Here is a 22,830-nt window from a genome sequence, read left to right as displayed (position 1 = left end):
GACACAACTGAAACCATAAAGAGCAGATACAGGGTTTTCCTTATAATAGAAGTATTTAGTTTTTAGGACACATAAAAGAATATGACATAAAGGAAGACACTATAAACACTTTAACTTTCAAATTCCAACTGAATACTCTCCATCTGGTTTCAAAACAATCCAATTAAAGTTTATAGTGTTTGTCTAGATCCTTTCTGACTTCCTCTCTCAGATGTCATGTTTGATCTTTTTAATAGCTGCGTTTGAAGAGTTCATCAAAATGTTGGAATGGGTGTGTTTTAAAAAATCTGTTTTATAAAGTTCATTTTTAAAACCATCTTCTCTTGGGTCTCGCTGACCATGTGCTGTTAGTTAACCTTTAGCACTGTCGGCCCCGGAGGTCTTGTGGATTTAATTAACAAAATCACATTAAGGATTGGCTTCTTATGCTTCTAAATATTTACATACTGGATTCATAGAATGTACATTCCACTCCGAAATATGATTTTTCCTTATTTCTTATTATGCATCGCTGGCAGAAACATGCTCCAGGGACAGTTCAGTGAATAGGAGGTAATTAAATGTAAAGATCTGAAGCCGTTTGTTTGAGAAAGACCATAACATGTCATCTACATCAGTACGATCATTAAAGGACAGTTTGAAGTACAATGTCAAAGAGCTTTAGAAAAAGCTTTAGACTTTTTCTCTCAGGACATAAAGACTCAACATCAAGTAACTCATCAGCAGAGAAACCACCGACACATACAGAGCTAATGGCCCCTTGATAGGAAGATAGTATTCATACGACTGAATATGACTGTGTGTCTGTGTGTGTGTGTCTGTGTGTGTGTGTGTGTGTGTGTGTGTGTGTGTGTGTGTGTGCGGTGGGGGCAGAGATAGAGGCCCTTCACATGTCGAGGCTAAAACTCTAGACATCAAGAGCTCCTCTGATTTTGTGGAAACAGGGAATTCCCTGAGAGCTGCTGCCAGAAGCCTGAGCAGGAACTGCACAGATGAATATCCATATTTATAAGTTGAAAGTGAAACATGTGGTGTGTGTCCGTGTGTGTCCGTGTGTGTCCGTGTGTGTCCTGCTCTGACGTTGTCATCAAACATCTAAACGCCACGTCCGTGTCTTCCAACAGGGGGAGATTGAGGAGCTGAGGGTGGTGGGAGACCCCCGAGCTGCTGAGACATACTGTGACGAGGACGAGGACGGGGACGACTCCGATATGGTGAGCTAATCACATTTAGAAGATAATTTAGAACATGCAGTAGTTGATTTGAGGGGATATGAGGGGTATGTCATCGTACCCCCCCCCCCCCCCATTAACAGGGAGTGCAGCGGTTGTTCAGCACAATGTATATTGTGTTCTTCAAGAAATGTAGATACTTAGATAAAGCAAGGGGGCATTTGGTTCATATATAAAATGGGAAAACTCCTATAGATTTTAAAGTTATATTGACTTATTTCATTTATTCACAGTTATAACAAACAAGTAGAACTACAAGGAACAACAAGACAAAAAAGTGTAACAGTTATGCGCACACATAAACCCACACCTTCTGACTACATGTGACTGAAGTTCTGCAGATATTCCCAAACTTTTCAGCCCCTGGTCGTCAAAGCAGTGGCGCCACAGAGTTGAAACGGCTGTGATACCTTGAGGAGGTTGAAACTCACAAAGGATCCTGATTCAAGATAGTTTTAAAACACTAAATATAACTCACTTACGTGCACATGTTCCCCTGTGGTCTGTCTGTTTTAATCACCTCAGGAATCATGTGAGGACAAAGAAAATCAAAAGGCAGATGAAAACTGTGGATACTAATAGAGATTAGGCTTTTATTAGCGTCTCTGTTCTGTCCCACAGCAACAATATCACAACACAGATACCCAAACCCGTTGTGTTAACCTAATGATCTCATTGGCAAAAGTTAAAGGTTTTCTACTCGTCACATATTTTCTGCACCGGTAATAATATCGAAAATCTCAAATTGCCAGCGTCCCGTTGCTTCTCTCAAACGAAAAGAATGTTGTCCTGAAGTAACACGACTGATGAAATGATACAGATGTACTCCATCGTATTTCCTCGATAATAACCAACAGTAAATCTGCAGCAGATAAGAGTGAGAGAGGAGCCGCTGACCCCCGACCACCCACACACAAACACAGGTGCCTCTCTGCAGCCCACCAGCAGCCTGAACTGGTATTTAGTCAAACGTTTGCCGTCCCAGCTGCTCCCGCTCGCTGGGACCACCACAAACCAACCGAGAGAATAAAGTTCAAGACTCCACTGCTTGTTGTCATCAAATCGTAAAATGTTGTTTGGATTAAATAAGGGGGGGGAGGGGGGGGGGTCATTCCCAGTGGATGTGTCTTTTATCTAAAGGGACCCAGGTGTCAACATCAGAAAAGATATTTGTTCAGACCGAATGAGTTCATGAACAGATACTTATGGTAGAAAGAAAAAGCAAACTGTAAAATGCAGTAGGTAAAAAGATAAACTTTGATATTTAATGTTCATGGTATGTTTGGTCTCCTCAGGCTTCAGGTGATGGAAGTGGCGACGAGGAACCGAGACCCACCAGACCGGCTGTGGAGAATCGCAGATGGACGGTATGGAACAACCCCTTCTTCCTTTACTTCTACTTCTACCTTCCTCGTTATTTAAATTGAACTTCATTAAGCTCAAGAGACAGAAACTCACAATCTATTGAGAAAGACGTGGGATTTTCCTGAGAGGCTTTATGTGAGAACGCAAATGTTTCAGCCAACTCCCTGGTGAAATGTCCCAAAACCTTCTGAGTGATACCAGGAGAACTTCCAGAAAATTCCCAGCGAACAAGTGGTTGTGTTGATGACGTTTCTAACACGCGCCAGACAGGGAACTGGAGGGATGAGAAAGAGGAGCCACAGAACACTCGAGATACGAGAGCTTTTGGCGATAAGGGCTGACGCAGGTGACGAGGTGCAGGAAACAGGATTCTGATATTATCTACTCTCCCCATGTGCCAGCCCTCACCTGAACTTTCCACAAATGTCTCTGTAGCTGTAAAACGTGTCTGAATTGACGATATCCTGCTGCATTTTCATACTGGAAAGGGAAATTCCATAAGCTGTCAAACAGAATTTTCCAGAAATTTCATTCAATTTTGTTTACACTGAAACTTTGCTGATTGATTTCCTGCCAGGATATCTGCACAGGAACTTAAACTGTAAAATCCAGAGTTCACCAGAGCGTAAAAATGAGAACGAGTGGATGAGAAATGCTTTGTTCCCTAAAGATGATCAAAGATTCCCAACAGCAGACTGGGCCTCTCTCATCCCAGTGCTACACGCACCACTCAGATATCGAGTTACTGCGTGAGTGTAAGCGAGCGAGCGCTGGTCCCTCAAGAGAGATTAAAAACTGCTGAGTGGACGCCTGGAAGCGGAGCTGCCCCTGTCTTATACATTTGGAGACAAAGACCTTTTTACATAGAGAGGTGCCTGTTGAATATAAAAAACAAAACACTGGTGCGTTTGAAAGATGCCCACATCTCAATTCATCTGCTGATAGCAAACCACAGCAGGTCAGATCAGCTGGAGAAGTTTTTATTGGAAGTTTGAGAATAGTAATTCAGAATAAAAGGGATTTTCCTGGTCCTGTGTGGGGCGTGTTCGCTCCGGGTTCAAGTAGCTGGAGACTTCTCACCTGGATGAAGACCTGGACCAACAGAGAGCAGCAGATAACACTTCCCTGCAGGGACTCTGAATCACTGGGTCTATTTGTGTCTTTGTGTCTCTTCCTTCATCGCTCCATCTGTCACTCTGTCTATCTCTCTGGTCCTCCACTCTCCCTCTGTCTGCTTTGTGTCTCTCACACACACACACACACACACACACACACACACACACACACACACACGATCAAATTCCACAGACACCCACTCAGGTCTTCCCATCCTCAGAGATAGCCACGCAAGTTGAAACACACCGCAGCTCGAGCTCCCCCCCCCCGCCACCGCCATCGCCGCCGTGCGTGCTTTGACTCAAATCACAATTATAGTGGAGAGGTGGAAAAACCAGATGTTAATTTGGACTCGATCTGATCCAAGGAAGAACCCCCACCACCCACCCACCCCCAGAATCCTGCTTCAAGGTCTTGTTATTCTGACTGGTTTCTCAATCAGCTCCACACAGGAAGTGACAGCGGTGGAAATAGAGTTAGAGAAGTGGGGGGGGGGGGGGGGGGGGGGGCAGGGTCAGGTACTCGGAGTCGGAAGCCTCTTCATCTCGATGCACTGAAGCTTTTACAAGGGGCTTTTTCCATCTGTTCTGTGTGGTGTAATACACAGTGTAATGCAGAAGGCAACAGCTGCCGTCTAATTCCTACCTGCTGAGGTTCTATTTTTTATTTTTTTTTCCACTTGATGTGTGTTCACAGAAAGTATAACCCGCACTCTGCACATCGGTCCAACCGGTGCAATTATGACAAGTCCGGGCAAGTGAGACAGGAAGAGTTGTTTGAGTGAAACTTTCCATTTTGTCATCCTGGAATTGATGGTGATGGATGGGAGAGCTCGTCAGTCATCCTGAGAAGTGTCACTGCTCTAAAGTCAGAGTGGAACCTAAAGAGGAAACTTTATACTGTGTGTTTTATTGTTTCTGATACTGACAGTTAGCTAGTTCGTACATTCGACATTAACAATGGTTCTGTTCAGGTCCCAGTGGAGTTTCCCAGTAAGACAGCGAGACAGTGAGCCAGCATTCAAAACACTAGACCCTGAAACTGAAGCAGCTCAATTGAATTCAATGCTTTTGCTAGTACAATCACATGGCAAATGTGTATGACAAATATCTTGAATCCAAAAATATACACAAACTATTTAATTCAACAGATTACAAAGTACTTTTTAGATAAAAGGGAAAGGATCAAATCTAATCTTCTTCTTCATCTTCATAATAACAACCTGTGGAAAATGCTGCAGCTGCATAATGCTCTGTTTATCATGCTATTCTATACGATAGGAAAGGCAAACTCAAAATCTTAATCTTAATTTGAGTTTTAAAACTTCCCCCAGAGCCTGGCTTTTTAATAATTTAAATTAAAATACCAAGAAGCAAAGTCTCAAGCTGACTGTGTTCCCAGCTTTGACCGTAGAGCTGGTGTTGTTTACCCAGTTTGTGTGTGTGTGTGTGTGTGTGGGCCTGGAGAAAAGTGTGTAGTGAAAACTACCAAAGAGCAAGTTGTGAGTACTTTCGGAAGTTTTTATACCAAATATACAAGATACAGTCACACAATTAGGTGTGTACTGGTGAACATAATGAAAGCAAAGTACAACCCATAAACCATGACTTTGATTTGAAATCATATCTTCCAGCCTTGGTCAAGGTTATTAACAGGAGTTAATGTTGTGATATTTCTTTTGTGTGCTTGTGTGTGTGGGGTCAAGTTTCTCCTCACATCAGTGGTTTTCTCTACATTTCTTCTTTATCTGTGTTGCACAAGAGTCAGATGAGAGTCAGAGCTTCTTCATTTCATAAACAGCTGGACTGTTGTTTCTTTCTTCTCCGGCGAAACACTAATAAGTTTCCTCTGTGCGCCTCATCAGACCTGCACTGGGAAAACAAAGCTTCTGTCCTGCAGAGGTGGAATATGATTTCCAACGGAGCTGCATACCTGCTCTTAAAGTCAGCGGGTTCGTGTGGGTCAGGTCTGTCAACACTATGTCCTATAGTGTTGTGGGGGGGGGGGGGGGGGGGGCTCTCACCGATCATCCCTGAACAAGCCCAGGATTCTTCATCACATTAATACATACATCAACTTAGAACTGTCAGGGAGGGTCTGCTCTGAATTCTTAGCATAGTCAGTGCTGTGCAACTCACCGGGGGGGGGGGGGGGTTGGGGGGGGGGGCGGGGGGAGTTTCCAAAGGAGGAAACTGGTTAATGGTTGATTAACAAGACCCCCCCCGCCCACCTCCTCTTTCCCACTCCTCTCTTGAATTCCTCAGTTGACAATTGGAGAATGTGTCACCGGTGAAGAATGAGCTACTGGGGGAAATGTCTCGTCCCTCTCGCCCCCCACCCCACCCAGAGCAAATATTCAATTGCTCCTGTTGCTTCTCTTCAGTCCTGCTGTGTTTCAGTGGCAGGTGACTGTTGGCACACTGCAGGCCTGTCTCTCAATTGTCCACAGAACTTACTCGCAGACAAGGAGACGACGGGAGCTGGGCAGAAAGAGGGACACACGTGTCTTGTGATCTTAGTGAGGACACTTATTATCATGCATTCTCCACACACACTCTATCCTTCCCTATATTCAACCCTTCTTACTTGGTAGTGGGCCTTTGCAGGTTACAGGTGAGGTTTGGAGTAGCAGCGACATCACAACCCTACACACACACTCAAAGACAAATATCTAACTGAGGCTGTTGTGTGGGTCGTTGTCCTCCAGGTGTCGCTGTAGCTCTTGGTCCGGACATGTTGCAGCTGCAGGAGAGTTCAGTGTGTGGACTCGGTCGGGTTGTGTTTCCTGACAGTTTTAATGAAGTTCACACGAGAGACTGAGTTGTAATCCGTCTTTTTTGTCATGTTGACACAATCGTGTTTAAAAAAGGTCTCGGTGCCGAGCTGGGAAAATGTCTCTCACCAGTTAGAAATAGAGCTTTTGGCTGCTCGAGCTATAAACATCAGTGCGGTTGAATGGTAACACAGGGCGGAAGCATGAGTCATTTTTGTTGGGTTTGTTTGGGACTAATGTGAACAAGGACAACATTTTCCCATGCAGGGATATGCAGTGTGTGTGTGTGTGTGTGTGTGTGTGTGTGTGTGTGTGTGTTCAGTGGAGCTCAGTTCACTAAATGTCATCGATTGCCCATTTTAAACATGTGTCTGTCTCTGTTGCATGATACATCTTCCTGCAGACCGCCCCCCCGTCCTCCGGGCCCATTCCCATGCCGCCGCTCAGCGAGAAAGAGGAGATTTCTGTTTCAGTAGGGACGGGTGAGTTCAACTGGAAACAGTCAACACGTCCTGAACAGATGTTTGTTTGTTATTTATAATCCATCTTTATCAAGTTAGCCCATTGTGCACACAGCAGGGTATGAATATGTTCTATAAATGGGGAATGGAACAGATCCTGGTGCTGTAGAGTTCACCTGAGAAACACATTCACTTGACACACGTCTCCATCTAGTGGCCATCCAGGCTAACGCAGGTTGTGGACTGAGCTCAGGACACTCATCACTTACTGTGTACATGGAATGAATTTGATCTCTGTCGCCGTTTGGTGGTGGAAACAGGAATGACACATTAGTCGTGTACGTAAAAAAATGACATGGGTTTAATTTCTTCATCTTCAGTGCCTTTGTGTATTTGTTTGGACCTGGTGTGATCACAACTACAGTACACAAGATTAGAAATGTTATGCTGTGTGAGCCAACCTTTAACCAAGCATAAAGAATACTACTAAATAGTAGTGATATTGATAATAACTGATCAATATCAAATTGGATAAATTATTAATTTAGGTATGTTTACGATTGTGCAGCATTTATATATTTATGTTTAACTCAAGGTTATAGAAGAGTGTATGTTTACGTGAATAAGGACAACAATGACGGTGTATTAAGCAGTATTCTGTGAATACGGCTTGTTTTTAGAATCCGAGGTAGGGCTGACACACTAAAAACCAAATCATCCAATATATTGGAATATCCCTTTATTTATAGCAAAACTACGAAACATTACCGACTTGCTTCCCTGACAGATCAAGAGGTCAGGTAATAGGTCAAGCTGACAATGAGCGCCCTCTGCTGGATCAGGAGAGAAACTACTTCAGACATCTGATGTGCTCCTAGACTTTGTTTTTTTGTACAGGTCGAACAAGAACTATCCCCTCATGGTTAAATTAATGGTTCAAAGTTCAAATATAAAGTGAGAGCCCTAAGCTACATAGTGAACTTTTATTTATCCTTTATTCTACCATGATTTAAATAATGTATAAATATGGTTTTGGATTGGAACAGAAGCAGCTTCTTGGCTTGTGATGCCATGATATGTCACGTTCAGCTGGAGGAGAGTAGAGTCAAATTGAGTTACACCAGAAAATAAAGATAGGGGTGGTGGAGCATGCAGTGGATGGGAGCTGTACTCAATTAGCACCTCCAACCTTGACACAGCCTATAAATCGCAGCCGTGCACATTGGGATTCCTGCTTCATCCAGCAAAAAGTAATTTTCCTTCCTCTTCTTCTTTTGGGAGCAGGAAACGTCCTGTTTGTTGTTGGGCTCGTGGGAAACGATCGTTTATCATTCGTGAGAAGTCTTTTCATGAGAGCGTTAATGGCTCTGACCTTTTTCTTTGTGTTCCAGGAGCAGCTGGGGCTAAAGGAGAGAGAGGTGACCGCGGGGACAGAGGAGAGAAAGGAGCCCGGGGACCGTTCGGCCCGAAGGGAGAATCAGGAACCGGCTCCATCTCTCGGGGGGGAGCCCGTGGAGAGAAGGTTTGGATCTTTTATTTTGTATTTTTTGGTGATGGTTTGTGAGAATGTGAGCTTTAATGAATTGTCTCAAAGAGGAACACTAGAGGGCGCTGCTAGTCCTGATTTGATGAAAGCATATGAAATGGATTAAGACTTGTTTTACATTTTGCATTTCATGTTTTTAATTTTCTTTCTGTACACATTTTATTCTGGTAGGAGTAAGATGTCTGCATATGTGTGTTTATGTGAAATTGCTCTGTTGTCTTTGTGAGGAGATTCCTCTGAAGTGAGGTCATTCTCATTCAATGTCTTCTGACATAAAACGACATAAAGACACAAACAAGGAACAACGACAAACAGGATATAGACATAAAAACACACACAAAATCCAGGTGATACAATTGAAACATGCCACAGGACAAATACACAAATTTAACTATTTCCACTGACCGACAAAATTTAGATTCTTAGCTATGATGATGATGATGATGATGATGTTATCATGATGATGAGGGATGAGATGGGATTGGTGTTTAAAATAGAATTTGATTTTAGATTTTTTTTATATATATACGTGTTCTCTGTGAATATGAACGTCACACTTTTCACTGACTTCACTTTCCTTTTAATTATCAGGGAGAACCTGGAGAAAAGGGATTGAAGGTGAGTTACAGATTATCTTTTATTCTCCATTGGTCTTCATCCCCACCCATGATTAAAACAGGGTCCTGTGCTCAGAAGCAGGATTTGCATTTATCAAGCTAACTTCAGGTTTAACTCTTGAGTTTTCAGTCGTGTTCATTTCTTACCAGCGTAAATCACCATGATAACTAAAGCTGAAACACTAACCGGCTCCAGAGCAGTTTACGGCAAAGTGAGAGATTATAAATGTCAGCAGATTTCATTGTAGATGAGAGGAATCGCTTTGCTGTGTCAGACTTTTCATTTGTACATTCTGGTTTTAAATCAGCGCTTCAAAGTTAATCACAATATATTTACACATCACAGATGTTATTCTAGCCTCATTGAAATTCTACAAAGATTCTTAAATCCTTGATGCTTTTACTGTTGTTTCATCATCAGAGATCAGAACGACATGATGAGAAATAAAACATATCGGATGTGTTGGACTTGCTTTGTAGAACAGGTCCTTTATTAATACATTCACATACTGTCAGGGAACTCCTCCTCATGTCAGTGAGTTGGTTATTCAGGAAGTTCTCTGAAATTCACGGCTCAGAAAACCTCACACGGATCTTTCTTCACCTCCAGGGCAGCGCCGGATTTGGCTACCAAGGAAAGAAGGGGGACGCCGGCATCGCTGGGCCCCCCGGCCCCCCCGGCCCTCCAGGAGTTGCAACTGAAGGTTCACTTAGCAGCGATGGCTCAGTTCTTTCGACTGCGCCTGGACCCCGAGGACCAGCCGGACCACAAGGTGTCGCAGGTCCCCCGGGACCAGCAGGAGCTGATGGAGAGGCTGTTAGTGATTTTATTTATACTTTACTGTATATTCTCAGATCCCAATTGTGTTGTAGAAGAATGATTCTTTATCTCTATCTTTCAGGGAGATCCTGGTGAGGATGGAAAAACTGTAAGTTTTATTATTGTCTAAATAGAAACACTGATCAGTAGCTTTACATGTTTTTCATAATCAAAAGGTTGTGTGATGACTGGTTGTTTAGTTTGAGACAATCTGTAGATGCCTGACTTTATGTTTTTTTTCACCACAGGGTCCTGAGGGACCTCCAGGCTTCCCAGGAACTCCAGGTGACCCCGGAACCAAAGGAGAGAAGGTACGGTCCTCAGGTGTATTCACATAAAAACATAGCATATAAATCTTTAGAGCACAAGAACAATGTAATAACAGAAGAAATCATTTAAGTTAAAATTCCAGTTATATGAATAGCTGAGACTAAATGGTCTTCTTCATACAGGGAGACCGTGGAGAGGGTCAACCGGGCCCTAGGGGGGCCCCAGGACTTCCCGGGCCCCCTGGAACAGGATCCAGATCTGTAAGTGAATCTCAGTCACATACTTGACAACATCCAGACACTGTTTAGATCAGCAGAGAACATTCGGCCTTTGTGAATACTTTTTTTAATAATACAATTGATTTGAACTGATGTATTTCAGACCTTTGTGGACATGGAAGGTTCGGGTTTCCCCGACCTGGAATCCATTCGGGTGAGTTTAGTTTGACTGAATTAAAACATGAAGAAGATAAATTGTTGATGAAAGTCATTTCTGTTTCTAGTTTAATTTCTCTATGATGCCGCTTCTTACCTGAGGTCTTATCACAGATCAGTGTGAATTGATTAAATGTTTTGTTGTTGTAGGGACTACCTGGGCTCCCAGGTGTCCCTGGTCCTCCTGGGCCTCCTGGTCCTGCCACAGCCGGCACAGCATTGAGTTCTGGAGCCTTTGGTCCACCAGGAAAGGACGGGGCGCCTGGTCAACCTGTAAGTATCAATACTCTAACCAACACTGGTCAAATAACTCCCCAAACTCAACAGTAGAACTCACATTCTAACCAAATCAACAACGTCTGTGTACCTGAACCAAATCTTTTGGGCCTCCAGGGTTTGTCTGGTTTACCGGGTACTGACGGCCTCCCAGGAGCTGCTGGTCCCAAGGGAGAAAAGGTATATTCCTTATGAACTGATTCTTTCTTCTCTGAAGACAATAACCAGAATCAATGTTTAGCATCAATCCACAAAGCTGCTCAATACTGACCATAGTGTCCACATTAGACTTGAAGGATTAAAACCAAATCCAATAGACTAACAGGTCATTAACCATCTGTGATTTATGTCACAGTTTGAGTCAAAGCTCAGTTAAATATCATGATTTGTCTTTGTCTTCCTTCTCTAGGGTGATTCAGCCGAGCTGGGTCTTCCAGGAGTCGCTGGAGAGAAGGTGCAGATTCATGACTTTCATATGTTCAATTAGCGATTTGTGAATTTTACCCTAAAGTTGCTGCCACTTTACAATAAGTTCCAGTGTCCAGTAGAGAAGACTTCTTTAGATGTAGTCCTGAGAGGAGACTTACATTCAAGTCTTCTGTGAGGCAGAACTGTAGGAAACCAGGTCCACTGGATAACCAGATTGAGATTTCGACTCTTTCTTAAACCTCTACCGTCCCTTTCAATTCTCCAGCCAATCTCCTACTTCTCTTTTCTCACCAATCTGCTGCCTCAGTATTTATCCTCCTCATCATCCTCCTCCTCCTCCTCCTCCTCCTCCTCCTCCTCCTCCTCTTCCTCCTCTCCTAAGCCGTCCAATCTGCAGGTACATGTCAGACGTCACAGGGGATTTGTGTCGTCTAACAATATGCAAATGTTTGTCAGATATCGTAAGCTACAGACTGGACTTCAAGTTTAATCTGAGTGCTGGCTATGGTTTGATTTAACATCTAGTGACATCACTGATCCCCAGGGAAATGAGCCTGGCTGTTTGTGGTGTGATAGTTTGCACTTTGAAACACTCACTAGTTCTGTTCTGCTCCAGAAGCTGCATGACTCAGGCATTAGTAGTGTTTTTGTGACGACACATTCAAAACAACATCATCATTATAGATGAAACCTTTGTGTTTGCCTTTAGTTATTTATTCCCACTGAACACTGGTTTAACTTCTGTCTTATGGTCCCACAGGGAGCTCAGGGAGACCCTGGTTTACCAGGACGTGCAGGAGAATCCGGTCTCGCTGGTTTACCTGGACCCATGGGACCGGTGGGGCGACCCGGGCCCCCCGGACTTCCTGGACCAAGTTATCGTGTTGGATTTGTGAGTTCACTTCAAGGCTGAAAATCTTGCTCGAAACAACTGTCAAATACAATTCATGATAAAAGATTATTAGTCCGAATATTAGGTATAGTCTCAGAGAGTTTGTCTGTTCTTCACAACATCTCTGTCGGTGTTTGCAGGACGACATGGAAGGATCAGGAGGAGGTTTCAGCAATGGACTTCCTGGTGTCAGAGGACCTGAAGGAAGAAAGGTAAGAGCTGCATAATAAATTACACCACAACCTCATATTTTATATTTAAATTTTATTTTGATTGACAATGATCAGTAACTTGATTTAACCAGACTGATCCTTTAGTTCAAGCCTGTTGGCTGTTGATGGCATATCTTCATTCAACTACAGGCTTTACAAACCAACAGATTCTAAAAAGTGTCACTTTCTATTAAAGCCACGTAGTATTTATTTCATATAGGTCTTTATTTTACATGTGTGTAATTAATAACAGGTATTTATTTAGTAGGAAGTTCCAATATATAACTGCTGTGTGCTTTCAGGGTTCTCCTGGTTTTCCTGGTATTCCTGTGAGTAAATAATCACTTGTTCTTCTTCTTTTCTTCTATTGCTGCTGTGTACTGTCAGTATGTGGTTTTATAATATGTCGTTCTTTGTGCATGTTTCATTGGTTTTTGTCTGTTTCACCCCGATACATGTAGGGTAAACCTGGGTTGCCTGGGATGCCGGGTCAGAAGGGCAGCGAAGGTTCTGCAGGGCGAGAGGGGCGACCTGGGCTGGACGGCTTCCAGGGACCTCAGGTAAACAAGGGATTTCACTCTAGACCTGGTCGTCCGACTCAAACTGTGATACCAGAGCTCACATGGTATTAAAGTTTGAAACCTGTGTGGCAGACATGACAAGTTCTTACAAGGTCACTTGATCTTTGAGAACATTTTATTGCATGTGAAACAGTTGTATTTCTTTGGATTGGTCACATATACATTTTTTTATTTTGGTATCATTTGTTGAAATATATGTTGTAGACTTTTTTAGGTCTATGAAGCTAATGTTTTATGAACTCTTCTTTTTCCTATTTTGACAATTGTATATGATTGTGTTTGAAGGCAAGACGCTGATTTGCTTAAGTAAACATCAATCGATTTGTTTATGTTAACAAAGTGTAATTATTTTAACTAAGTCATAGTCCTATATAAAAGATTTTATTATATAATGATAACTTATAGCAGGTGTGTGGATCTCTGATAAAGTATCTCCTGTTTCATTCTTGTTGAATCTCACAGGGACCCAAGGGAGACACCGGTGACAAAGGCGAAAGGGTAAATATCAGCTGTAAACCTGAATATCTGATAATTTAGTCTTTACATATACAGGAAATATACATTTTTATATGCTCACTACAGAAACTTTAGGATTCTGTAGCATGCTGATTCATATCTGATTGTTATCCTGGAACACAAAATGTGTGTTAATGTGTTTAATGTGTGTTGAACTGAGCATTGATGTCTCTGGGTTTTAGGGAGACCCAGGTCGAGATGGAACCGGACTCCAAGGTCCACCAGGCCCACCTGGACCCCCCGGACAAATCATCTACTCTACATCTGGAAACGTAAGTGACGGAGGACACACACGGTGACGTGCCTCATGAGCAGCTTTCATCATGACAGTGTGCAGCTGATTCTCATTCACTGTGTTCTTCTCTCTGTGTCTCTGCAGTTTGACGTCGGCAGTGCTGGGCCCAAGGTAACATTTCTCAGTGATACTGAAACAACACATTTCTAATGCATATTCAGCTTAGTGTGGGATCTACAGTGAGAGAGAGAAGCTCACACGTTTACTAAACACACATATCTTCAGTGGAATGAAGTTAAATGTAACATGTGATGTTTCCTGTGCAGGGTGGATCTGGTTTACCTGGTCAAGCTGGATTCCCTGTAAGTCTCCCTGTGTTTCATATTCAAAGTACCTTTCCCCTGCTATAACCACAGATGTGACATTCATTTTTGATGAGTTTATCCTCAAGATAAGTAAATGAGAAGTTCATGGAATTTTCCACTTTTCTATTTACTACGTCTTTACTACAGTTGTACCATATTGGAAATGCATGAACACTGACTGTCACACTGTCATTCTGCAGGGTCCTATTGGACCAAAGGGGGACATAGGTGACCAAGGACCTCCTGGCTTTGGGGTGAAGGTAAAGTCCTCATCTACCTCCTCTTCCTCCCCCTCCTCCTCCTCCTCCTCATAATAACAGACCTGTAACTGAGTCTGTGTTGTCCTGTTCTATGCTCAGGGAGAGAAAGGTGAGCCCGGCTTGGCGATCGGACCTGATGGAAATCTCCTGTATATGGAAGGGTTGAGTGGCATAAAGGTGAGTTGTGCTGTTCTGGTGTTGTGTTGTTTTGGTGTTGTCCTCATTAAAAACAGATACTGTATATGCAAATACATGCAGGTACCTTAGGTCTACATCATACTACAGTATAAGGAAGAGTCTTACGTTTACTGTTGAAACTGATCAGCTTATTTTCCCCTGCAGGGAGACAGAGGACCCTCTGGTCCCGTTGGACCTCCTGTAAGTTTATCTGATATTCAAGCTACTGCACAAAAAAAGTTTTAATTAAAAGCTTTTATCCATTCATCTCATTGTCTTGTATTTCATGATGTGTTGTTGCAGGGCCAGTACGGGCCTCCTGGAATAAAGGGTGAAATGGGAATGCCTGGAAGACCTGTAAGTCCTCGTTCCTAGGGTTTTATGTTGCAATATTTACTGATAAATATAAAATACTACTCTGTGTTTCAGAAACTATTCAGTCCTCTTTAATTTCGAGACACTTGTGTTGTCAATTTAACTCTAAATGGATTTAAGTGACATTTTGGACCAATGCAGAATGTACATGGGGTTTGAATACTTTCTGAAGCCTCTGTGCTGATAACATAGTGTTCATGGTTTCACCAGTATCATTATACTTTAACCTCATTGGTTCTTTTCTTTTTCTAATGTGCAGGAACAAGTTAATTAATTGGTTTCTCCCTTCAGGGTCGTCCTGGTGTTAATGGATACAAGGGAGAGAAAGGAGACACGACAGTTGGTTCAGGCTACAGTTACCCTGTGAGTATTCATAATATCAACAACACCTCATATAGGTTCATTTGAGATTGAAAAATAAATAAATAAAGTTTGATCATCCTGTCCAGGCCCAAGCCTTAAAGGAAAAAGTTGTTTTCAAATTCCCTTCTCTCTTTTCCAAGTGGGGTTCACCAGCAGCTCACATTCTTGAGACATTATTTAGTGTAAACTTTACTTTATATTTGTATCTTAAAATCAATGTTATATGCACATCTAATGTTTGTTGGATTCTGAAAGAGCAACTGGGTCCCTGTGCTAACTGTTGAGTGGATTTGTCCGGAGTCGGTGTCAAAGCTGTTAAACGTTTCAGATCCATGTGACCGATCAACGTGTCACAGCAGCTGCCAGCAATAATTAAATACTGTCAAAGCTGTTGATGAGCTCACAGCAGAGTTCTGATGAGAGTCGCTCTGTATCGAGGTATCAAATAGTGACAAAGGGGGAATGTACTTTGTTTCATCAGGGAGTCTCTGGACCTCCAGGACCGCCTGGACCACCTGGACCCCCAGGGCCACCCACTCCTCTGGACCGCTTCAACGTGAGTACACACGTTCATAAACATCTTAACAATACATGAACACATTTCTGTGGAGCAGTCAGTGTTCAAACAGGTCATGTCTCTTGTGTGTGTTGTGTGGTGGCTCGGAGCTAAACCAAATCATATTGAATCAGTTCCTCAGCACATGTACACATGGCTCTGACACTGTCTGATGCTGTGTGTTGGCTCAATCCTCATAACAACAACAACCAATCATAGTTTTCGACTCAGGACACACAACACAGCTGGCTGTAGTCCTCACGTGCCATGTTAGATGTATCCAAGCAAGTTTATAGGGAAATACACAGGAAATAGATTCCACCACCAGATGAACACCAGGTTCACCAGCTGCCTCCTCTCTACAGGCTCATCCTGACGTGTGATGTTACACAGGACCTGTATTTGTTTGAATGGGATTTGATTGTTGTGACTGAGACTGAATATGAAGATGGATTACATGACAGCTCTTCAAAAGGGAAGCTAAATCATCTCATCTGGATCCCCCTCTGGTGGCTGGCAGCAGTATAGGTCTCACTCCTCCATGTTAGTAGATGGGACATGAACCAAACGTCAGAAGGACATGTTAAATAAAGGTTTTTCAAAGATGATTCATGCCATTTTAGACATTTCTTATCACACGGATGTAAAATTAGTTTGAATTAATTATTTCATGCTATAGAAACAGGGTGGAACATCATGATTGACAGCTGAGTCTGACTCCTGATTGGTTAAAGCCTTGTTGCAAAGTTTAGCTTAACACCTGCACAGATGTTTTTCCTCTGGTGCTGCTGGTGTCATCAAGTATTTCTCTCTTTTTGTTCTCAGCGATACGATGACGCTTCAAGGAATTACCAAGGTATGGCCTCTTAACACACACACCTACACGCACACACACACACACTGAACACATAGTGCTGTGAGACAGCTATGGTTCACAGTGGAGAATTAATAAACCATAAGGAAGAGAGATTTAGAAAGTATCTGTGAGAGATAAACCGCTCTATCTTAACTTAGGTTGGATCCAGCTGCCTCAGCCTGAAGAGGATTATTCGCTGTATTGTTAAGCGATTTGCCTGTTAAGTCCAGATGTGGAGAACGAACTGATAAAACAAAGACGTCACTTCCGACCATCACACAGTGTTGCAGTTGAGATGTCAGACACACCTGCTGGAGACTGCGTCTAACAGTGTTACATGTTTTGTTGTTGTTGTAGTGAAAGGGGAAAAAGGAGAACGTGGTGACCGAGGAGTTCAGGGAATCCCAGGTGAATCCTAAACTTTGTTTAAAATACAAACACAGTTTCATGGCTGCATGCAAATCCTATCTACTGCAGGATTGATTGTTAAGAATTGTTTGTAATAAAATGTCTGTTGTGTGTCTTTTTTCTAGGAACAGCATCTAATCTTGATATCTACACATTGAAGGTAAACCACCTTCTTGCTACAGTCAGTTCTATTAGAATGATGGATGTACTGTCAGAAGAAAACTCATCCTAATCACCAAACTGTTCCCGACAGAATGAACTGAAGGGACAGCCTGGAGATCCGGGTGTAAAGGGAGAAAAGGGAGAGCCGAGTGGCGGTTACTATGACTCACGTTTTGGAGGCGTGCAGGGTCAACCGGGGCCGCCTGGCAAACCGGGCCTACCGGTGAGTACTGAGAGTGAAATGTCCGTCAGGAATGAACCCTCATTCATTCAGACCACCTGTTATACATTTATAATAAGCATATAAGGCACAAAATCAACTAATGCTTCATCAGTCCTACAATTGGGAAATATGCCATGTTCCAGCAGCGTAGAACAAAGTGCCTGTCATGTTCCAGTAATGAAGATTTTCCTCTTTGTGTCTAAGGGTCCCAAGGGAGATTCCATAATCGGCCCCTCTGGGCCTCAGGGACCACAAGGGTCACCAGGCATTGGTTACGATGGACGTCAAGGTCCTCCAGGACCACCTGGACCTCCAGGGCCAACAAGCTCGCAGCATGGACCATATCGGCCAAATCACGGTAAGTTTATAAGATAAAGATATTCAAGATATTTATACAGTTCACACTCATGAGGACATTTTAGAGCCTTCGAAGATGAACATTGTATCTAGAGAGTCAGACCTTGAGCTACTGCCTCCTGCTGCTGCACTGCTCTGTTGACCACTGGAGCTTTTCACAAGTCCAAACTTATACAAACTTTTGTTTTAATTTGAAGCCGTCAGTATCCCTGGGCCTCCTGGTCCTCCTGGCCCACCTGGAAGTTCTGGCTCCTCCTCTGGTGTAAGTACAATCAATGTATTTCTTATAATTCTGTCATTAATTGTGAGGTCTTAGCAGACACTGTCAGTATGTTCAAGCCAACAGATAACTTCATAATGATCCGTCCACTGGCCCAGTTCTTATCTAATTTGTTGTGAAAATACAAAATCTTATGAAAGACAAACACTGAGTCTTATGTCCTTATCTGTTTTCCACAGATCACAGTTTTGAGGTCGTATGACACAATGATTGCTTCAGCCAGACGTCAGGAAGAGGGCAGCCTCATCTACATCCTCGACAAATCAGACCTGTATCTCAGAGTACGAGACGGACTGCGCCAAGTCATGGTACAGCTCCACGTCTGTCTTTCACCTCTGGAAATATGAATGATCTGAATTGGATCGATGTGTCTCTATTTGTTGAGAAGAGTCACAAAGTGTTTTCTTGCCTAATAACCTTTTCCCCCCCCTCAGCTCGGAGATTATCGACCATTCTTCAGAGATCTGGTGAGTTAAACTCCACAAAATAACAAAACAGATTTTGCTTACTAGTTGTTTGACCGTCTTTTTAATGAATCTGTTTTTTTATTACTAGGAGAACGAGGTGGCAGAGGTCCAGCCTCCGCCTGTGATCCACTACCCTCAGTCCCAGGACCAGTCCCACAACAACGGAGCTGGCCATTACTCCCAGGGCGGCTCAGCCATTCGTCCCATTGAGCCTCCACCTCAACCAGCTGTAGACCCTGTGTACCCCCCACGCTACGATCCCAGGTTCCCAGACCCCAGACAGACGGGTCAGACGGATGGAAGGTTACCCCCCCAGAACACCGGCAACAGATACCCAGTCACTCCGCAGAGACGACCCAGCCCGGCTCTCCCACAGCCTGGGGGCCATGTGGACGGATCAGGATCAGGAGTGAGTTACCTGTTACCTAGAGCCAGGATAGTTTGGTGTAAACCCCCCCGGCCTCAGATACGTGACCTTTGAGGCTCAGTGATTTCTGTCTGGTATGAGCCCCCTCACCCCCCTACAAATTTACTCTTAGATTGAAAGTTAGCTTATTGAAGTAACTAGCCATATATTGATCTGTAAGAAGAGCAGGTGGAAGAGACACTGCTGTTCTTACATAAACCTTCTTCCTCTCTTCAACAGCTACACATCATCTCCTTGAACGCCCCTTATACTGGTAACATGCGAGGGATCCGCGGGGCCGACTTCCTGTGCTTCCAGCAGGCCCGTGCTGTGGGCCTGAAGGGAACTTACAGAGCGTTCCTGTCCTCCAAGCTGCAAGACCTCCACACCATCGTCCGCAGGTCGGACAGGGAGAGCCTCCCCATCCTGAACCTGAAGGTGAGATACTGCTGCTGAGGACGCAGCGCTGTGGCTGAAGGGCTTTGGTGTTAATCTAATTTAACACCAAAAAAAATAAAATGTTTTTCTTGTCACTGCTCTGTGTCGTCTGTATCTTGCCTCTTCATGAGGATCTCAGTAATAAACCGGAAATGTCCTTTTTTCAACATTGTCTTCTCCTTTCAGGACCAAGTGTTGTTCAGCAGTTGGGAGTCGATGTTTGGAGACAAGGCGAGCAAAATGAGGGAGAACGTGCCGATCTACTCGTTCGACGGTAGAGATATCATCAGGGACAGTGCATGGTGAGTCCGTCACAAGACCAGTAACCAGTACAGCATCCTGTAGCTTTTAATCCAGGATGAGCCCAAAGTCAAGTTTTTCTTTCAATTTCCAGTTGGTTTTTGAATTTGCAGGAGACAAATAAATGACATGTAGTTTTCTAAAGCTGTTCTTGTTTTTTTGCTTTTGCTACAGGCCAGAGAAAATGGTCTGGCATGGATCGAGCAACAAAGGCCACAGGCAAACAGACCACTACTGTGAAACATGGCGAGCAAGCGACCACGCTGTCACTGGTCTGGCTTCATCATTACAGAGCGGCCACCTCCTGCAGCAGACCTCCAGCAGCTGCTCCGGCTCTTACATCGTCCTCTGCATCGAGAACGCCTTCGTCTCACCCTCCAAAAAATAAATCCCGTCCATTTTTTTCTTCCTCTTTGTTTCGGGCCCCGAGTTAAACCCAGTTTTTACCGTCCGAGCAGACGATGTGTTTAATTCCCCTGATCACATTCCCTTGTGATCCCACGGCGTCCGGTGAACTGGCCCCGCCTCCTTTTGCCTGGCAGAGACGCTTTGCATCGTCTGCTCCTCCCCCTCCAGGAACGCCAAAGAGATGGGTCGAACAGAGGGGGGGCGGGGGGGTTGGTCCATCTATTCTTCAGGGCACTGGCAAATATTTTTCTTTGAGGGGCTGAACAGCAGTGGAGAAGCTCCACACATTCTCAAATTGTATCCATTTAAAAAAAAATCTGTATATTACATGTTTGTTGTATATTCTTATTTGACGTTATCAATGTTTTTAACTTTTGAACTGTTTAAAAAAAATATGCTATTTCCATTCAGTTTTTATTTTTTAGGTATGGATCATTTTTTTACTATTTCATTTTTAGAATTGTGGGCTATGATGGGGTAGAGCAAACATTTAAGGACGTTTTTGAATTTAAAGAAGATAATAGATATTTATTTTTAAATGAAATTATGTAAGAATGAAAAAGATTAGGAAAAATATTATAAAAAAAGCTAAATACCCACACAGACTCATATCCTCAACCACTTCCTTTGTACACACTATTCTACGAATATATCACTGTGATCTTCAGATGCTTTTTACATCATCCCCCTAATTTTGATTCTTTCCCCACTTTCTGAAAATACCAGAGAAGCAGTGAGTGAGCTGGAGATGATTAGTTTGAGGCTAATCTTTGCTGGACAGAAAACCCACAGGAAAACCCAGTGTGTTAAACGGGCAGTTGTGTTGTTCCGCAGTTGCGTTGCATTGAATTCCAGAGACACAACCTGTGGATGTCCATTTTTTATAACAATATGTGCTGTACTGTTTCTCCCAGGCACTGAATTAAAGTCTTTTTCAACCACAGCGATATTGTGATGTTCTCATACATCGGCCTGCACGGCGTGGTGAGTTATATGACTCATGACAACCTGCGGCGACGACTCCGCGACCTTGACATGCTTCCCTCAGCCACCCTGACCAGCAGGTTTATGTCCTGCTCTGGGCTCTATATCATGTGTTAACCTTCACAGTCAGTCTCCACCTGCAAGACAATTCAATTCACTCGTCATATCTATTTCTCTCCTCACTGGCGTTCAGGAAGCAGCTCATCAAGGTTAATTGGGTGACCTTATACTACAGTACAGCCATAAGAGTGATGACTGCTTTTTTACTGATATGCTTAAACATTTACATCAACAAGAATTTCATAGACTCCATCACTGTGTCTTAATTACATTTTTTTTTGGGAAGCAATTGCTTGTATAAAGGAGAAGTGTTCTATTATATTACTGCTTCAAACATGTTTGAAAATGTGGACGTGATGTTAGGAAAAAATTAGTTTATGAACCTTTCTGCTCCTCTTCTTCATTTAAGGCAGGTTTCACATTGGTTGCCAGATGAACACGTTAACACAGGAATATTGTCTAATAATGTCAAAATACACATATACACATATATTGAACTCGAGGAAGAACTGATTCGATATTAATGGTCAATGATGATCTTTTACAGACATATGCATATAGACTTCAACTTGACTGGTTGGAGGAGGCACACAACCATGTGGCTGTAATTCCAGTTCAAAATGAAATTACCAGCTAATCATAAATCCCTTGGCTGTAGGTTTAAGTAAAGTGGATTTCAAAAGAGAACTGAATTGGGTCACCAGTCATTGGCGATGGCTTCTGAAATCCCCTTAAATCTCTTCTTTAAAGTTATGAAGATAATACTTGATTAAGAAGATTAATCTGAATTATTTAAAGTTGCCCTGATTTGCTGGTTATTCTAAAAGTATATACCCACCGTAAGAGAGTGGTGGGCATATCTTACCTTTAGCTCATCATAGCTGATTTAAGCTCAAACATCCCTGTAACTACAAGGCATGCTGGGAAGCTGTCGTCATGTCACACCACTGAAGCAACACAATGCGGATTTAATAATAACAAGTTTTCCTCCGGGTGTCTGACTGTGCAGAGACTGTGTGATCACATGGTCACATACTTCAGGGAGGAAGGTGATGAATGGAGGCAGCACAGGTCTGACAGTCAGCCCCTCACTGGGAAGCTGCCACACACACAAACACACACACACAAACACACTCTCGTGCATACACACATGCATGTCTCTCTAGAGTTGCGAGGACACTCCTTCCCTATTCCTTAATCATCGTAACTAAACCTAAAACCAAGTCTTAACCCTCAAACAGCCCTTTGAATATGTAAGAACCATCCAAAATGTCCTCACAATTATGGCATTGAATCAAAATTGGCCCTCATAACTACAGATAGACACCCACACACACATTTGCACTTCTTTCTTAGTGAGGACACTCATTGACATAAGACATTGCGAAGCCTCATACCCTAACCTTAACCATCTAAACCAAATTTTAACCCTAAAACCCTACTTCAGACAGGCCTTTGAAGAAGTGAGGAACAGTTCAAATGTCCTCACTCTGTAGGGTCTATGCGTAAATGGTCCTCACAGAGGTATAAGTACAGGAACACACACACAGAGATAAAAGGGAAGATTCGACAGAGCAACACAAAATGCTCCAACTCCAATAACAAAGAAA

General features: G+C 43.1%; 1 protein-coding gene across 2 annotated transcripts in view; it reads left to right on the top strand.

Moving 5' to 3' along the window:
• Positions 1-21,119, top strand: part of col18a1a (collagen type XVIII alpha 1 chain a) — a 63,119-nt gene extending 42,000 nt beyond the window's left edge. For both annotated transcript variants that reach the window (XM_062402678.1, XM_062402677.1), the window contains 39 exons: positions 1,125-1,214; positions 2,528-2,599; positions 6,890-6,968; positions 8,339-8,469; positions 9,085-9,111; positions 9,721-9,927; positions 10,013-10,039; positions 10,179-10,241; positions 10,383-10,460; positions 10,582-10,632; positions 10,785-10,907; positions 11,028-11,090; positions 11,320-11,364; positions 12,100-12,231; positions 12,372-12,443; positions 12,746-12,772; positions 12,905-13,003; positions 13,487-13,522; positions 13,723-13,812; positions 13,920-13,946; positions 14,102-14,137; positions 14,341-14,400; positions 14,500-14,577; positions 14,743-14,778; positions 14,881-14,934; positions 15,244-15,315; positions 15,797-15,871; positions 16,697-16,727; positions 17,085-17,135; positions 17,261-17,295; positions 17,389-17,520; positions 17,725-17,878; positions 18,075-18,139; positions 18,337-18,465; positions 18,592-18,624; positions 18,713-19,033; positions 19,271-19,468; positions 19,655-19,770; positions 19,943-21,119. In XM_062402678.1, coding sequence (XP_062258662.1) covers positions 1,125-1,214; positions 2,528-2,599; positions 6,890-6,968; positions 8,339-8,469; positions 9,085-9,111; positions 9,721-9,927; positions 10,013-10,039; positions 10,179-10,241; positions 10,383-10,460; positions 10,582-10,632; positions 10,785-10,907; positions 11,028-11,090; positions 11,320-11,364; positions 12,100-12,231; positions 12,372-12,443; positions 12,746-12,772; positions 12,905-13,003; positions 13,487-13,522; positions 13,723-13,812; positions 13,920-13,946; positions 14,102-14,137; positions 14,341-14,400; positions 14,500-14,577; positions 14,743-14,778; positions 14,881-14,934; positions 15,244-15,315; positions 15,797-15,871; positions 16,697-16,727; positions 17,085-17,135; positions 17,261-17,295; positions 17,389-17,520; positions 17,725-17,878; positions 18,075-18,139; positions 18,337-18,465; positions 18,592-18,624; positions 18,713-19,033; positions 19,271-19,468; positions 19,655-19,770; positions 19,943-20,156 — 3,429 coding nt within the window. In that variant the 3' untranslated portion in view covers positions 20,157-21,119. The remainder of the gene's footprint in view (positions 1-1,124; positions 1,215-2,527; positions 2,600-6,889; positions 6,969-8,338; positions 8,470-9,084; positions 9,112-9,720; positions 9,928-10,012; positions 10,040-10,178; positions 10,242-10,382; positions 10,461-10,581; positions 10,633-10,784; positions 10,908-11,027; positions 11,091-11,319; positions 11,365-12,099; positions 12,232-12,371; positions 12,444-12,745; positions 12,773-12,904; positions 13,004-13,486; positions 13,523-13,722; positions 13,813-13,919; positions 13,947-14,101; positions 14,138-14,340; positions 14,401-14,499; positions 14,578-14,742; positions 14,779-14,880; positions 14,935-15,243; positions 15,316-15,796; positions 15,872-16,696; positions 16,728-17,084; positions 17,136-17,260; positions 17,296-17,388; positions 17,521-17,724; positions 17,879-18,074; positions 18,140-18,336; positions 18,466-18,591; positions 18,625-18,712; positions 19,034-19,270; positions 19,469-19,654; positions 19,771-19,942) is intronic.
• The last annotated feature ends 1,711 nt before the right edge of the window (positions 21,120-22,830 follow it).

This window comes from Platichthys flesus, chromosome 13 (genome assembly GCF_949316205.1).
Source record: "Platichthys flesus chromosome 13, fPlaFle2.1, whole genome shotgun sequence".
Lineage (NCBI taxonomy): Eukaryota > Metazoa > Chordata > Actinopteri > Pleuronectiformes > Pleuronectidae > Platichthys > Platichthys flesus.
Note: the sequence above shows the minus strand (reverse complement) of the source record. Positions and strands in the feature narration are given on the sequence as shown.